At 42.5% G+C, this 13945-nt stretch overlaps 1 protein-coding gene and 1 long non-coding RNA gene across 2 annotated transcripts in view; one reads left to right on the top strand and one right to left on the bottom strand.

Annotated features, from left to right (window-relative positions):
* LOC108638410 lies at positions 12295–13381 on the top strand. The gene is made up of 2 exons (XR_001919800.1): positions 12295–12473; positions 12912–13381. It is a non-coding gene; the product is annotated as an uncharacterized LOC108638410 (long non-coding RNA).
* LOC102181993 (beta-hexosaminidase subunit beta) overlaps positions 13334–13945 on the bottom strand; it is a 32134-nt gene continuing 31522 nt past the window's right edge. Inside the window, 2 exon segments of the mRNA XM_018065761.1 lie at positions 13334–13519; positions 13821–13925. Of these exon segments, the coding sequence (XP_017921250.1) occupies positions 13459–13519; positions 13821–13925 (166 nt within the window). The 3' untranslated portion in view covers positions 13334–13458.

Raw genomic sequence — 13945 nt, 5'->3', positions numbered from 1 at the left:
CACTTGCACCGAGCGCTCATTAGATCCCCAGAGCGCTCTGGAAGCTGAACGTAAATTGAAGTTTACAGTCCTTGACCCCCAGGAGTTATCCTCTGAATGAGAATAAGGGAAAATCAACAGGGAGGCAGAGAGGTGAGAAAGAAAAGCCAGAAATGGAACGCAGGCCTGACAAGCAGCTGGGGGCTCACATCTTCCCTAGTTTAAGCAGGCTTTTCTGTATTAGTTCTGATTTTATTTGGAAACTGACATATTTTTAACACTAAGTTCTACTTAAGGAAATTCAATACATAAAAAAATGTTGAAAGACGATCACTCACACTGTGGATGGAGACTTCATTTGACATACTGCAGAGGTTCTTCATGAAATGTGTTTTCATAGTACCTTTACTCCACGATCTGAATTCAGCAGAATTCCTCAGCTTCGTGTCCACGTACAATAAGACCTTACCTAACACATTTTTCCTTTCATAATTATGTTTTCATTCAAGGAGAAATATTCATCTAAAAAGTGGGTTTATATGTGTTCATTGCACAAAGTTGGAAAATATAGAAAAGTAGACAGGGAGAACATTCACCACACTCCAAAGAAAACCTCTACGATTTTAAGCTTTTTTGAAATAATTTTTTGTTAGTTTCAGGTGTACAACATAATGATTCAATACTTGTATGTGTTGCAAAATGGTCACACACTAAGCCTAGTTAACTTCCATCACCATAAATTGTTATGATTTTTTCCCTTGTGGTGAAAACTTGTAAGATCTGTTCTCTTAGCAACTTTTAAACATACAATTCAGTATTATTAACCATTGTCGTCATGCTGCACATTATGTCCCCATAAGTTTTTCTTTTAGTCTTTGTACTGTGCACAGTATTTTTCCACAGGCATATAATATTGATTAGACAATTTTATTTTCTGCTTTTTTTCACCTAACATTATAGCATGAGTATTTTCTTATTGTTACTCTTACTAAATATTATTTTTTATGATTGCATGCTGTAATTTACTTATGTATTTCTGATAGTGAAATACTCTGACATAAATATACTTGTTTTGGATTACCCTGTGTCATTTAAGCAAAAATCTAAATGAATTATGTCATTATAAAATCTACCATATTATCATTGTCCCTACTATTGAGATTTTCCTGGTATCTTTCACTCTCTGACAACATCTTTATGTACCATTTTTTTCTACATCTTAGGTGAATTTCTTTTAGGCTAAATTACTAGAGATGGGACCTACTGGTCCCAAAAGAAAGAAGTCTCAAGGTGCTTGATTGTAAAAATTGCTTCTCAAAAGGATTATAGCCAGGTATACTCTTAAAGTGTCCATTTAACCACACTTCCACAGCACTTAGCGGGTATTTTTTTTTAAAATATTTCTTTATCAGTAAAAAAATCTTATTTCATTATTATATTAATTTACCTTGTGTTTGACTACCATCGATGTTGGTACATCTTTCCAGAAATTTATTAACTAGCTATATTTTCTCTTTTGTGAAGGATTTGGTCCTAGGTCAGAAACAAACTTCATTTTACTTCCAAGCGGAAAAAAAAGCTAGCAGAAGTTAGACCATTCCCCCAAGGCTACCCAATTAAATGTTTCAGGAATCCAAATCGGGTATTTTAAGGCCTACTTAAGAAACTGCCCCTCCTACTACTGCCATTTTTTTTTCAATTCCTCAACCCTACTTGCAAATATTAACAAAACAAGTACATTTCAAAGCACACACTTGAAGCTCATAGCTTTTCTTCAGTTTTGAAAAGTGAAAGTTGCTCAGTCGTGTCCAACTCTTTGCGACCCCATGGACTGACACCAACACTTAGCTGCAGCATGTGGGTTCCCTGAACTGTCTAGCCCAACAGGCTCCTGTGTCCATGGGGTTCTCCAGGCCAGAACACTAGAGTGGGTAGCCTTTCCCTTCTCAGGGGATCTTCCCAGCCCAGGGATTGAACCCAGATCTCCCACATTGCAGGTGGATTCTTTACCAGCTGAGCCACACTCTCTTGGGTTTACCACTGAGTAAACTGAAGCTCTGGGCGACACTGGAGACGGGTTTGATCCCTGGGTTGGGAAGATCCCCTGGAGGAGGGCATGGCAACCCACTCCAGTATTCTTGCCTGGGAAATCCCATGGATTGAGGAGCCTGGCGGGCAGCCTAGAGGAAAAATGGCAATTTAAACAGGTGTGTGTGTGTGTGTGTGTGTGTGTGTGTGTGTGTGTGTTGCTCAATTGTATCCAATTCTTCAGCTCGCCAGGTTCCTCTGTCCCTGGAATTCTCCAGGCAAGAATACTGGAGTGGGTTGCCATGCCCTCCTCCAAGGGATCTTCCCAACCCAGGGATCAAACCCGGGTCTCCCGCACTGCAGGCAAATCCATTACTGTCTGAGCCACCAGGGAAGTCCTTCTAGCCATTCTACTTCCAGGAAATGATCAGAGCTCTATGAAAAGACTTTTATAGAAAGGCATTTCTCCTAGACTGTTCTTTTTCATTGAAGTATTGTTGATTTACAGTGTTGTGGCAGTCTCTGCTGTAGGGCAAAGTGACTCAGTTTTACACAGATATATTCTTTTTTTATACTATTTTCCATTAGAGTGTCTCTAAGGAGATTGGCTATCGTTCCCTGTGCACTACGATCTTGTTGTTTATCCATTCTAAAAATAATAGTTTGCATCTGCCAATCCCCCAAACTCCCAGCCATCCCTCTCCCTCCCTCTCTGCCTACGGCAACTTCAATATCACAGACTGTTTACAGCAGTGAACATTCCTAAAAACTCTGAATGTCCCCAAATAAACTAGTTCAATGAAAATAGCCTTTCTATCAAGTTTCCTATTTTAAAAGAACAAAACGTGTGGTATTTGAAGTGACAAAACAGTATATAGAATATCAGTGTAATCTTATAAAATGAAAAATGCTACCTATATACACTGTGGTAATAACTGGATATGGCTACAGATGATTTTTCAGTTTTCTTCTATACTTTTTTAAACATTTACTTTTTAAATTGAGGTATAATTGGTTTACAATGATGTGTTTCAGGGGTACAGCAAAATGTCTTCTTGTATTTTTCTGTGTTTTCCAAACTTTCTAAAATAAATGGGTGTGTGTGTGTGTCTTTGGTGGTTTGGTGTTCAAGGAGATTTTTAGAATAGTAGCCCAGTGGACAGTGTTCTAAATATCTTTGTTTCCGTTCCCCATACACACACAGATGTTAAAAGCATCTTGTTGGAACCCCACAAAGGTCTATAAAATGGAGACTACACAGGTGGGTTAGCAGCTAAGCTTTCTTAATGAGAAATCGGAAAGAAGTGAACAGCAAGTTTGATGAAATCATTTTTTCATAAAGCTGTAAATATTCCAGAAGACAGATAAGAATATAAATGACAGCAAGATCAAAGATTTGATGGAACATATCCACTAGGATTGAAGGTAAATTTATGGACTGGATTCTTTTTCTTAAGCTGGTGCCTTGTGAGTGTCCAGTTTATTGAAGGTTTAAATTATGTCTGTAATTTTCTGAGCGGTTCACTTACTTTTCAAGTTTGTAAACCAACACATCAACAATCAATGGGAGAGCATTTCTCCAGGGAACTATGAAAATATATGTTGCATTTCAATGCAATATAAAACATGACTAAACATGCCTCTGTTCTTCATAACACAAAAGTACCACATCTGGTCATTAAAAAAAAAAAAACATTATACAGAGTTGTAAGGATGCCAGATACTTATTACAGAGAACTGTTTTATCCATTTAGCCTAATTTTCCAGATGTTTTATTACTTGGAGACAGGACAATTGTTGAAACTGGTGGTTGAAGCCCATTTATTTCAAGGGGCTCATCTGCAAGCATTTGAGGGACAAGTAATTTATGACAGGCCACAAGGCAAGGCTTGAGGAGGGCTGCCATCTCACTGGGTCACGAATAATCCCAACAAAGGACAAACTACCCTATTTTGTTAACACCCAGCTTCATTTGCAAAAATTGCCTCTGAGGCAAGCACTTAGTTGTCATTTCACATGCAAATATGATGCACTTAATTGGAGCAATTTCCATAATAGTGGGTTAAGTTGGCTGTGAGTGGTTGGCCGTGATTGGAGGCCTGGTTCTCATCGTCTACCAGCAACAAAATGCTCACTTGGATCAGTTGGAAGTCTTGTCCTCATAAAGACAACAGGATCATGTTACACAGGAGCAGGTGTTGCTCCTCCCGCCCTTTCCCCAACCAGGTGTCCCCGCCCCCGGCTAACCCCCCACCCCCCATCCCCGCTCCCCCCAGTTCCACACTCCCAGCCTCACTTCCCTGCACACAACCAGGGAACCTGCAGAGCACTAAGCTCAGGACATTAGTGGAGCAGTCCTGGCAGCCACAGTCTTTGCAGCTAATTAGAAGGCACCTCCGGAGAAGGCAATGGCCCCCCCACCCAGTACTCTTGCCTGGAAACGCCCATGGACGGAGGAGCCTGGTAGGCTGCAGTCCATGGGGTCACTAGGAGTCGGACACGACTGAGCGACTTCACTTTCACTTTTCATTTTCATGCATTGGAGAAGGAAATGGCAACCCACTCCATTGTTCTTGCCTGGAGAATCCCAGGGACAGGGAAGCCTGGTGGGCTGCTGTCTATGGGGTCGCACAGAGTCAGACACGACAGAAGCGACTTAGCAGTAGCAGCAGAAGGCACCTCACTATGGTAAATTCTCTCCACCTGAAGATCAAAATAGGGATTTAGGGGGCAGAAGGGATGGGTGGAATCTTTTAGCTTTGCATCTCTGAAGTCAGCATGTGTCTTTGCTTCATACACAGAAGTAGGAGACCCCAGGGCCTTGTAGAGGTGTATGTTCAGGTTAAAAGGGTAATGCTGCAAACTGTCCTAAGCCAACGGATTCACTAGTAAGTCAGTGTTGGGCAATTTACTTGTTTTTGTTATTCTTGTAAAAGCTGATTACCTCTGGCATTAGAGAGAGTGGAGACTGTACATCCTCTCCTTGACAAATTTGCTACCAGCTTGTTTATTGTGATGAAATGGAATCTGAGACCAATTTCTGCTGTGTCAGTGTTTATTAACAAGCAGGTATAAAAATGATCATGCAGTGGTGTCTTGTGACTGGGGGAAAAGTCCCTCGCAATCTTTAGGCATTCCAACTAGCTCTTTGCTTGAGAGGTTCATTCTAAGGAGGAACAGTAATTTTTAAAGCAGAATTAGCCAACTTACTGGTTGGGTCAGGAAACAGGCCCAAGGGATGAGAAAGAGCACAGGGTCAAACGAATGTCTGAAGGGCAAGTGCTGCTCCAAAGGCTTGAGCTGGGCAGGCCAGATCCTCATATTTGCTTGGGTAAGGGCAGTAGGGCCCATTATAGTCTTTCTGCTGCTGCTATTTAGTCGCTAAGTTGTGTATGACTCTTTGTGACCCCATGGACTGTAGCCCACCAGGCTCCCTCTGTTCATGGGATTTTCTTGGCAAGAGTACTGGAGTGGGTTGCCATTTCCTTCTCCAGGGGATCTTCCCGACCCAGGGATCAAACCCACATCTCTTGCATTGGCAGGTAGATTCTTTACCACTGAAGCACCTGAGAAGCCACTTTCTAATTAGTCATAGATTTTAATTCTGCATTTCAACAGGAATCATTCCAGTTATTACTTCTGCTAGCTAACCAACTTGCTCTTTCAAAAACAATAATTCTAATCTGTAATTCTGGAGTGTACCTTCTTGATTAGGATGCTTCAGAGGCTCACTAATCATCCCTGAAGTGTGGATTCTTGATTAGGGGTTCCTGAAAGGCTACCTAGTCCCATGTGCATCACACTGTTTACAGTGGGTAACACTAAACTAAATCATCTCAGGTTGGACAGAGGTTCATGACATTGTACAGGAGGCAGTGATCAAGACCATCCCCAAGAAAAAAAAATGCAAAAAGGCAAAACAGTTATCTGAGGAGGCCTTGCAAATAGCTGAGAAAAGAAGAGAAGCAAAAGGCAAAGGAGAAAAGGAAAGATATACCCATTTGAATGTAGAGTTCCAAAGAGTAGCAAGGAGAGATGAAAGCCTTCCTCAGTGATCAATGCAAAGAAATAGAGGAAAACAATAGAATGGGAAAGACTAGAGATCTCTCCAAGAAAATTAGAAATACCAAGGGAACATTTCATGCCAAGATGGGCACAATAAAGGACAGAAATTGTGTGGACCTAACACAAGCAGAAGATATTAAGAAGAGGTGGCAAGAATACACAGAAGAACTGTACAAAAAAGATCTTCACGACCCAGATAATTAAGATGGTGTGATCACTTACCTAGAGCCAGACATCCCGGAATGTGAAGTCAAGTGGGCCTCAGGAAGCATCACTATGAACAAAGCTAGTGGAGGTGATGGAATTCCAGTTGAGCTATTCAAATCCTAAAAGATGATGCTGTGAGAGTGTTGCACTCAAAATGCCAGCAAATTTGGAAAACTCAGCAGGGGCCACAGGACTGGAAAAGGTCAGTTTTCATTCAAATCCCAAAGAAAGGCAATGCCAAAGAATGCTCAAACTACTGCACAATTGCAGTCATCTCACAGGCTAGCAAAGTAATGCCCAAAATTCTCCAAGCCAGGCTTCAACAGTACATAACTGAGAACTTCCAGACATTCAAGCTGGATTTAGAAAAGGCAGAGGAACCAGAGATCAAATTGCCAACATCCATTGGATCATCGAAAAAGTAAGAGAGTTCTAGAAAAACATCTACTTCTGCTTTATTGACTATGCCAAAGCCTTTGACTGTGTGGATCACAACAAACTGGAAAATTCTGAGAGAGATGGGAATACCAGACCACCTGACCTGCTCTTGAGAAACCTATATGCAGGTCAGGAAGCAACAGTTAGAACTGGACATGGAACAACAGACTGGTTCCAAATAGGAAAAGGAGTATGTGAAGGCTGTATATTGTCACCCTGCTTATTTAACTTATATGCAGAGTACATCATGCAAAATGCCTGGCTGCATGAAGCACAAGCCAGAATCAAGATTTCTGGGAGAAATATAATAACCTCAGATATGCAAATGATACCATACTTATGGCAGAAGGTGAAGAACTAAAGAACCTCTTGATGAAAGTGAAAGAGGAGAGTGAAAAAGTTGGCTTAAAACTCAACATTCAGAAAACTAAGATCATGGCATTTGGTCTCATCACTTCATGGCAAATAGATGGGGAAACAATGAAAACAGTGACAGGCTTTATTTTGGGGGGCTCCAAAATCACTGCAGATGGTGACAGCCATGAAATCAAAAGACACTTGCTCCTTAGAAGACAAGCTATGACCAACCTAGACAGCATATTAAAAAGCAGAGACATTACTTTGCCAACAAAGGTCCGTCTAGTCAAGGCTATGGTTTCTCCAGTAGTCATGTATGGATGTGAGAGTTGGACTGTGAAGAAAGCTGAGTGCTAAAGAATTGATGCTTTTGAGCTGTGGTGTTGGAGAAGACTCTTGAGAGTCCCTTGGACTGCAAGGAGATCCAACCAGTCCATCCTAAAGGAAATCAGTCCTGGGTGTTCATTGGAAGGACAGATGTTGAAGCTGAAACTCCAATACTTTGGCCACCTGATGTGAAGAACTGACTCATTTGAAAAGACCCTGATGCTTGGAAAGACTGAAGGAGGGAGGAGCAGGAGAAGACAGATGAGATGGTTGGATGGCATTACCAACTCAATGAACATAAGTTTGAGCAAGCTTCGTGAGTTGGTGATGGACAGGGAAGCCTAGGGTGCTGTAGTCCCAGAGGTTGGAAAGAGTTGGACATGACTGAGTGACTGAACTGAACTGGTGACATCCACAGTCCATAACAAATGGATTGGTAAGAGACCAAGGCTCTCAGAGAATAGACAACCCGTCCTGCTCCACAAAGGAATGGAGCCTGGCTCTGTGATATCTATCCTTGACATGCCTTGACTGTGACCCATGGAGGCTGGACCCAGCCCAGGCAGGGTTACCTGATGCAGACAGGGAACAGGTGAAGGGGTGCGTTGTAAAGGGGGGACCTCCTAAGAACTGTGGCAGTGGGCTTGACCACTAGCTTGTTTTCTGTGTGTTTTTCTTTGCACATTTATCCTTTGATCTTGGGCTCTGCTTCTCGCTAATCACAGAAAAATTCCATTTTCTTATAATTTTTTCATCTTTCTTCTGGATTGGAGTTTGGGGAGGGTAGGTGGGAAGCAGTTTTTCCAGATTCAAGTTTCAGTAGTGGAAGCCAACTTCTTTACAAGTTAAGATGATTTTAGAGGGGCAGCCTGGCCCGTGGGAAGAAGAGAATGCGTAGTTAGTTCAAGTAAAATCAGATCCTGGTTCTTAAACTTCCTAGCAGTGTTTTTCTGAGCCTCACTTTGCTCATCTGTAACATAAGACCATGTTATTGAACTCAGATTCCACTGATGAAAGTCAATACTCAAGAGACAAGTGTTGGTTGGGAAGGAAAGTTTGCTTTATTCAGTTGGCCAGCAACCTGGGAAGAAGGCGGACTCGTTTCCAAAAACCAACTTGACTATGAAAGTTTTTAAAAGGAGAAAAGGAAGTTAAACATTTGAGGGGGTTGGGGGGGGGGGTGATTTCCAGAGTCTTCATTATCTTCCACTGTGTGTGCAGACTTTCTTCTGATTAGATGTCGGTGAGGAAACGAATCTTATGCTCACCCTGCCTTTAAAACTGCTTTGCTGAAACCCTTCAGGGCACTCAGGCTTCCTGAGCACTCGCTGTCTGAACTCCTTGCGTGGTACCTGGTAACAAACACTGTATTTTCCCTCACCACAATCCCGTGTGTCACCAGGTTGGTTTTGCTGTGCCAGGGCAAGTGAACCCCAGTTTGGCTTGGTAACAATACTACAACATGTATGAATCTTAAAATAATTATGCTGAGTAAAAAAAGAAGCTCAAAGAAAAAACATACTGAATGATTTCTAAAAAACTTTAGATGACAAAAGCAGATAAGCAATTTGTCTGGACAGGTGGAAAGGAGGGAGTAGGGTAAGGTTAGAGAGGGCAGGGGTCAGGGAAGGGATTACATAAGGTCAGGAAGAAACATTCAGGGCTGATGGATATGATATGTTTCATTATCTTGATGGTGGTGGTGGTTCCACTGTTACATACTACTTACTAATGGTTGTTCAGTTGTAGTCACGTCCGACTCTTTGCGACTCCTCTTTTCGACTTTGAAAGAAATGAAACATTGCTGAAATTCAGCCTCTGTTCACAGGTGATGAATAGAAACGTGGAGACAAGAGTTTTCGGTGAAACAGGAAAGAGTAGCTTTTATTGCTTTGCCAAGCAAAGGGGGCCATGGTGAGCCAATGACCTCAAGACTGGGACCCACTATAATGTTTCAGGAACAGGCTGTTTCAACCAGTCCATGGTCAATGTTCTTGTGGTTGGCAGTCTTCATCGGGACAGGGTCTGCTTCCTGTAAAAACAGTTTGGGAATGTGAGTCAGGCCTTTATATCTTTAAGGGAGCTGTGAGTTTGGTAATTCTGCTTTGTGACGGAATTATAGTCTAAACTGTTACCAGTTTCCTAGCCCACAGCTATCCTTGTTTCTGCATCTTCACATTTCCCAATCATTAACTCTTGAATCAGCATTTTACTTCAAAAGACAAGGACACAGGGGCTTTTACAGTTTCCGTAATTGTTGGCCTGTGGTGTTTTGGAGGCTATGGGTACAGTGGCAGCATTCCAGACATGGGAAGATTAAAGAAGGCAGGGGGTGTTGAAATTAGGGTTGGGAAAGTAAAATAGAGTCCGACTGTGGGGAAACCTGTAAGAAACTACAGTGAGGAATTTGAGATTTGTTTTGAGAACTGTGGTAAATGATTTAAACATTTTGAAGAGAGCAGCATAATCATTAGAATATAGGAGGGACTGGAGTATGGAGAGCCTCAGACAGGGAATAGACTAGATCTGGGCTAGAATATCAGCAATAGGAATAGAAATCTTACAGCTTACATTCGGGAAAAAGGAAATCAAAGATGTGTGTCCGGGTAAACTGAAGACTAGTGACGCCATCAACAGAAAGAGGAAAGAGCAGGCAAGTGTTTGGAAAAGGAAATAATGAGATCAGTTTGGGCCATACTGGGTTGCTGCAAGATACTCAGACATCATCCCAGAGCCGGCCAGTGATTACAAGGAGCACCCAAAGGCTGTGACTCGAGTGCAGCTTTGAGGAGGCTTTGACGCTCTGTAACTAGGCAGTTGTTCCCAAGGCAAGGCAAAGACTGTGACAAGAGGACTAAGGACAGACCCACGAGCACAGTACCTCCTGTTCGGTCACATACAACTCTGTCCTTTCCTCAGATATGGCATTATTCCTCTTAATTTTTAGTCTTTCCCCACTCCGTTATGTTATTCGAAAAGCTACACTGTGAAACGGCACAAAGCTTTGGGTAAGAATTGCAAAAATACATAGGATCTATTTAGTTGTTTGCTGTTGACTGTCATTATGTTTTAGTAATGTTTTCATTTAAGGATTATTAGATACTTTCTTGCTGATTGAGTCATTTCAGTTGACAGTGATATTAAAGGCTTAATCAGCTGCAAAGAACTGAAATTATGCTTTTACTATATATATGTGTGCTATGGTTTTCTGAAATTTCTACAATAACGAGAATATACTGATGTTTTTATGGTCTGCCCATTTTTCATGATTGTGAAGGTAGCAGGGAGAGGGGAAGGCGGAGGTGCTGAAGTGTGGGGAACAGAAGCGTCCGAGGCGCAGAGCATTACTGGACAATAGACGCCATGGTACCGTCCAGGCCTGAGTGGGGGCTGGTGAGCAGGGGGAGGATGATCAGCCAGAGCCAGATAAAGGAGAGGCCACAGTCCAGAGCCCTTGCTCTTTGATCTGGTTTCCACTGCTAAATCCAAGATTATTACATCCCACCTGACAACCAACAGGCTTAGAATATATGGGAAATTGTTTTAACTCTGGTAGGCCAGAGGAGTAGGTTACCTTTTTAAAGCAAACCCATCAGTAGTTACAGTGCTTGCAAACGCCCTCTGAATCCTACCAGTTTGGCTGATGGAATGATGCGATACAGACAATCTGACCAGGACCCCAAGATGTCTTTATTCCTCTGCTGCTGCTACTGCTGCTGCTAAGTCGCTTCAGCCGTGTCCGACTCTGTGCGACCCCATAGACGGCAGCCCACCAGGCTCCCCCGTCCCTGCTGCTTCCCCAGTTTTTGTCCACTTCCTATTTGCCTGATGCTGTTTTAGCTTGCCTGAACAAGCCTGATGTGCTTGTTCTTCTTGGCCTTTGAAATCTGAAATTCTGAACAGAATTCTGATTATTTTACACTCAGCATATGTTTCTACCTACTGTGTTTTTAACTCTCTCCTTTATTTCTCTCCTTGATTGCCCTGACTTGTAGCATGCACTGTAACTATAGGTTTCAAAAATAAAAGAGGAGATATATGAAGGAAATATGTCTTTGAGAGGGGAGAACCATTTTCTTTCCCTGTGTCTCTGGGCACATGTTCACAGGTGCTCTACACAATCAGCTTTACCAAGCGTCCTCCTGCAGCACATGCGTGAAGGCAGGAGCACACCCCACATGAGGCCTCAGGTGCCCTGCTGGCATGCATGGGCGAGCGAACGCTGACGTTCTGGACTTCTTATACAGTGTTAAGGCAGGCTTCTCTCTTTTTGCTGGAGGCTCTGTGCTTGGGTATGGACAGTATTTAATTTTTTATGAATCTTCCCTTCATAGCAGATGTCTGATCTGCAGTCTAAGGAAGAGGAGTAACATCTTTTAATTTCTTTAGCAGAGACATTACTTTGCCAACCAAGGTCCGTCTAGTCAAGGCTACGGTTTTTCCAGTGGTCATGTATGGACGTGAGAGTTGGACTGTGAACAAAGCTGAGCACCGAAGAATTGATGCTTTTGAACTGCGGTGTTGGAGAAGACTCTTGAGAGTCCCTTGGACTGCAAGGAGATCCAACCGGTCCATTCTGAAGGAGATCAGCCCTGGGATTTCTTTGGAAGGAATGATGCTAAAGCTGAAATTCCAGTACTTTGGCCACCTCATGTGAAGAGTTGACTCATTGGAAAAGACTCTGATGCTGGAAGGGATTGGGAGCAGGAGGAGAAGGGGACGACAGAGGATGAGATGGTTGGATGGCATCACCGACTCGATGGACGAGAGTTTGAGTGAACTCCGGGAGTTGATGATGGACAGGGAGGCCTGGCGTGCTGCAATTCATGGGGTCGCAAAGAGTCAGACACGACTGAGCGACTGAACTGAACTGAACTGAATTTCTTTAGGCTCTGAAGAAAGCTGATAAGCAAATTTTGGAGCCCCTGATGAATCTTGAGGTGACAGTGAGCAGAGACTACCTCAGCCCTGTCCTAGCAGACCTGGCACAGAGAAGAGGGAACATTCAGGAAATCCAGTCTCGCCAAGACAACAAAGTGGTTATCGGATTTGTTCCCTTAGCAGAAACCATGGTAGGTACTCTGTAACTAAATCTACATATTTTACATGAATTTCTGGAGAAATCCCAGGGATTCTATCCGCACGGGTGTGGATGTGTTGGGGAGGGCTTTCCAGTCCTCCACAAAGTTTGAGGTGTGCTCTACCAAAATGTGTCATCAGCCTCCATGACCATTTTTCCATCCCAAGCACTTATTTACTTCCACTGTTGCTGGCTCTCAGCCAGTTCTTCGTGTCATTCTTGTCCCCACCAGCTTCTGCTCTGGGACAGGTATCCGAGTGCCAGCAGTCTTTACCAAATGTTGGGACTGGGGAATGCTTCTGAAGCGGACCCCCTGCTCCTGGTTTTCTGTCCTCCACAGTACTTACCAAATTTTTCCTGATAATGGTCAAAAGATGTGCAGGGAGAGATCTGAGGCTTAACTTTGCAGAGATAACATTATTTTGATTAGGGTTATTCAACTGTGCTTCGAACATTAACATCAGGCTCAGCTACTTTTGCCTTAGAGCTGTCTAACTATCAAGCCATGAATCCTCAAGATCAAAGTACGCTGCTCAGCCAGAGACATGGCCTGTCCTAAGTCCTTGGAGGGAAGCTCAGGAGCACCTACCTACTTCGTTTTCAGTAAGAACAATTTAAAAGAGAACTTGAACAGACGGTGGCACTGGTGCTGCTCATTCTGCTTTATAGCATGAGAAACGTGCTTTGATGTTGACGGTTAATGTACCCGAGCTGTATTGTGTGTCTAGTAAATTATTACTGTTGATAGTTAAGATTCGGTCTTTTGGAATATACTGATAGATATCACAAGGTTTTCGGTTGGTTGATTTTACACTTCTCTCACAAGAAAGATGTCAGCCTTCTAATGTATAATAAGATGGAGGTTCAATCAATAAAAAGATATTTTATTCAAAAACATGATTTTTAAAATCAGGTTGATTGTAGTATGGGTGACTGTGGGCTCTTTTCCCATATCTTTCTTCTGTTCCAGCTCGTTTTTACATTCTGCCCTCATGCTCACAATATCCAGGAAGGAGAGGCTGTGCAGCTATTCCTCGTCTGTAGGAAAAGTATAAACAAAAGATGTTTTAGATTAATTCATGTCTGTCTTAAGAAACTTAGTAGCTCAAGTCAGAATCACTAAACCATACCATTAATTACTGAAGAGAGATTCACAATTCATGGAGAAACAGTTGCCAATTTTTCCTAATTAGATCACTACCTATTAGGTCACATACATTTCTGTTTATAGCAAAAAAAAAAAAAAAAATTATCCCAATAAGCTAGCTAATACTAAAAAGGTAAAAAAAATCACCCTGTACTTAACAGTATCCTAGCCTGACAAATAAATGTGTCTTACCCGACCATTCTGCAGCGGTGTCTTATTAGTCTCCTGTAGGCATCCTCTAGGTCTGTGACATCTTGGTGACTCCAGAGTCTCTCACCAACAGCACTCGCCCGAGGCCTAAAATTTAAACCACACAT

Source organism: Capra hircus, chromosome 20 (assembly GCF_001704415.2).
Source record: "Capra hircus breed San Clemente chromosome 20, ASM170441v1, whole genome shotgun sequence".
Taxonomy (NCBI): Eukaryota; Metazoa; Chordata; class Mammalia; order Artiodactyla; family Bovidae; genus Capra; species Capra hircus.
This window is presented reverse-complemented; position numbering and strand designations above follow the sequence as displayed.